The sequence below is a fragment of the Buceros rhinoceros genome, unplaced genomic scaffold, assembly GCF_000710305.1.
Source record: "Buceros rhinoceros silvestris isolate BGI_N320 unplaced genomic scaffold, ASM71030v1 scaffold1478, whole genome shotgun sequence".
Lineage (NCBI taxonomy): Eukaryota > Metazoa > Chordata > Aves > Bucerotiformes > Bucerotidae > Buceros > Buceros rhinoceros.
Window position 1 is genome coordinate 18,031 of NW_010426132.1, and position 2,818 is coordinate 20,848.

Consider the following 2,818-nt stretch of genomic DNA (forward strand, 5'->3'; position numbering starts at 1 on the left):
ACCATCCCCTGGCTCGCCACTGAAAGGAGCCTTATGTTGCCTGTTTCCCCAGCACCAACCAGCCTCCCCAGCACCAACCAGCCTCCCCAGCACGGTGCTCCACTTGCCCTTTTACTTTGCGTTTCCCTCCAAAGAAAGATCAAGTAACGAAGTTATTGCGGAGGCGGCCACGACCGCGGGATGTTGAGACGACATCTCACATCAGTTCAACGCAACCGTAGAGCACAACCTCATCCGCAGCCGAAGCACCACCAGAGAACCTGCGGGCTGGCTGCAGAGCGGGGTTTTACGGACACCAGGGAGGGCTCGGGCTGCCTTGCAAATCCCACCACCCTTCCGTCCTGCTTTTCATTTGAGGCTGACAGGCGAGGCTCGAACACATCATTACAGCCTTGAGGAGGCGGCTAAAGGTAACACTCATGTTACAAACGAATTAATAGGAAACACTTACCTTCCCCACTAGCTTGCCTTTCCTGTTCATGCAAAGGTAGAAGTCTGTCTCCTTCCCTTTGATCCGGACTTGACTGCCAAAAGTGTCTGTTTCCACTAGAAGCTGGGCTTGTAAAGGAAGAAGGAAAAAAAAGCATTTACAAGGTGGCCATCAGCACGTTGTCCCATTATCTGTACCTGAACCACACGGCGCTGGGGTGCTCTGCAAGGGAACGACCCAAGGAATCACCCGGGGGCTTGGCTGCAGGTGCAGATCGGACAGATCTCCAGCAACTCCCACACCGATGCTCCAGATTTGATGCCAGTTCAGCACAGGGTACACAGACACACCTGGGCGCTCCATCTGTCCACACCAACCCCACCACCCCACCAAGCTCAATGCTAGTGCTCTCCTTCACCTGCAGGAGAGTTCTGGGAGGGTAAGAACAGGGATTTTATTCTCATTAGGATAAAAGATTAGCATGACAAGAATGAAAATGCTTTCCCCGCAGCCAGCAGCTCTCAAACACTGCACAGAAGTGGTCCAGCCACGCTCTCACGTGCAAAACATCGCCACGATCTGAAGATCACTGCAACAGCTAGCAGTGCTTGTTCTGATGAACACGCGCCCTGCAGACGTGCTCTGTGCGTCTAGCCATGCTCCCAGGAGGTCACTAATTGTCTTCTGGCAGTCCAGCTCCGCGACTTCTGCTGTAACCAGGAGAAATATGGCAAATCTCACAGTGCCTCGCAAGTCGACTGAGGCCAGAGCTGGTTTGCAGCATTGCCACGAGCCAAGGTACAGGACAGACTCCTGCTGCATCTTCATAAACCACCTGCCCTGACACCACTGCATTTGCAGCAGTGGTCGGGCTGCCACCCAGATGTGGAGCGTGCCATCATCACCTCTAAAACCTAGACACGTCCAAATTCCGCCTTTTATTCCGCCTCTGATCTCAACAGGAATTCCAGTCATGCTCGAGGTTCGGATTCCAGGAATTTCCCTGGAGAGGCAGGAACAGGCAGACTGGGCATTTTGGTTCAGATCCATCTCTGCTATGGAGGAGGAGAAAGGAGACATGGTGGAAACACAATGCAAGAATGTGTAAGTGTCAGCAAGTGCAAATCCACGGTCCTGCTCTGGAAACACTCACGCTTGTAAGAGCCGAGCCGTACCGTAGAAACACGGCTTTTGCCAAACTCTGGAGAATGTTTGATCTGTGCTGCAAAAAGTCACATTCTTTTTGGCATTCATATTTCAAACTTTAAAACTCTCTCAGAGCAAATATGTTCACTGTAAGGATTTACCAGGGGGATAGAAATAGGAGTTTGTTTCATTTAAACACATTAATATTTTTCCCACTTGTAAAGTCAGCTCTTGGCTTCTGCAGCAGTGCAAATATCACAAACCTTTAACTCACGAGGGCCCTAAACGCAGCTTTCCCTTTGCAGCTCGCTCACATATGCAAGTTCAGGGTTTTCCAGTTACCAGCGGCTCACGTTTATTTAGATGTATTTGTTAAGCCTGTTCTCACAGGGGACGTTTAAAGAATAGCTTCTTTCTGACAGCGAGTGGGGCAACTGTATTATAGCGGAATAGGACTTGCAGTCACACGCAGATGTGGATATTTATTGAAGTCGGTCAGAATTGCACCACGTTTTGTGTATCTGTGGTGGAGAGTAGCTTGCAAGTGACAACTGGGTGCTGCAGGCTTTCTCCACACCTGCCAAAGTGGGATCAAACCAGTGAACACTTAAGGGAGGGCCACATGAACCAGAAATACCTCGTCAGAGTAATGCTATCATTAATGGTATCGAGACGAGCCGAACCAGGGCGGGGGACAACGGTGCAGGGTCAAAGACAGGTCTTCAAGGGGAAGCTGATCAATACGGTGTATCACTTGGTGAATGCCCACTGCTCCTAGAAGTTCGGGGAGGCTGCTCGGATGCAACGCAGCATTGATAGACAAGGTAATAGCCACAGATGTGACTGCCTTTAAAGAGGTGACTGTGAAAGGATTTCCCCTCACAGGAGCAGAGGACTAATGGTCAACCTGAGAGGAGGAGAGCAGCAGCCTGCCCACAAGGGAAGGCTATGGAGCCAGCACAAGAGATCCCAAAGACTGGCCCAAGAACCACGGCCAACACCCAGAGTGCTGAGGAGTCGCCTACAGACAGTGTCGAATCCACCCAGGCACACAGAGTCAGGGCCACCCACCGAAGGGGTCAAGCGAGGGCTCCACAGCTTGCACACAGGCAAGAACACGACACGGCAAGTTTCCGTCTCAGCTGCAAGGCATTCCCCATCCATCCCAGTCCCAGCGCTGTGACTAAAGCTGCTAAGAATAACGCTGACTATCAGATACCGGTGCTGGCCAGCCACCGTACG

General features: G+C 51.5%; 1 protein-coding gene across 1 annotated transcript in view; it reads right to left on the bottom strand.

Annotated features, from left to right (window-relative positions):
* The window catches only part of FGF18 (fibroblast growth factor 18), a 43,316-nt gene that overhangs the window by 17,075 nt on the left and 23,423 nt on the right, over positions 1 to 2,818 (bottom strand). Inside the window, exon 2 of the mRNA XM_010141348.1 lies at positions 452 to 558. Within this exon, the coding sequence (XP_010139650.1) occupies positions 452 to 558 (107 nt within the window). The remainder of the gene's footprint in view (positions 1 to 451; positions 559 to 2,818) is intronic.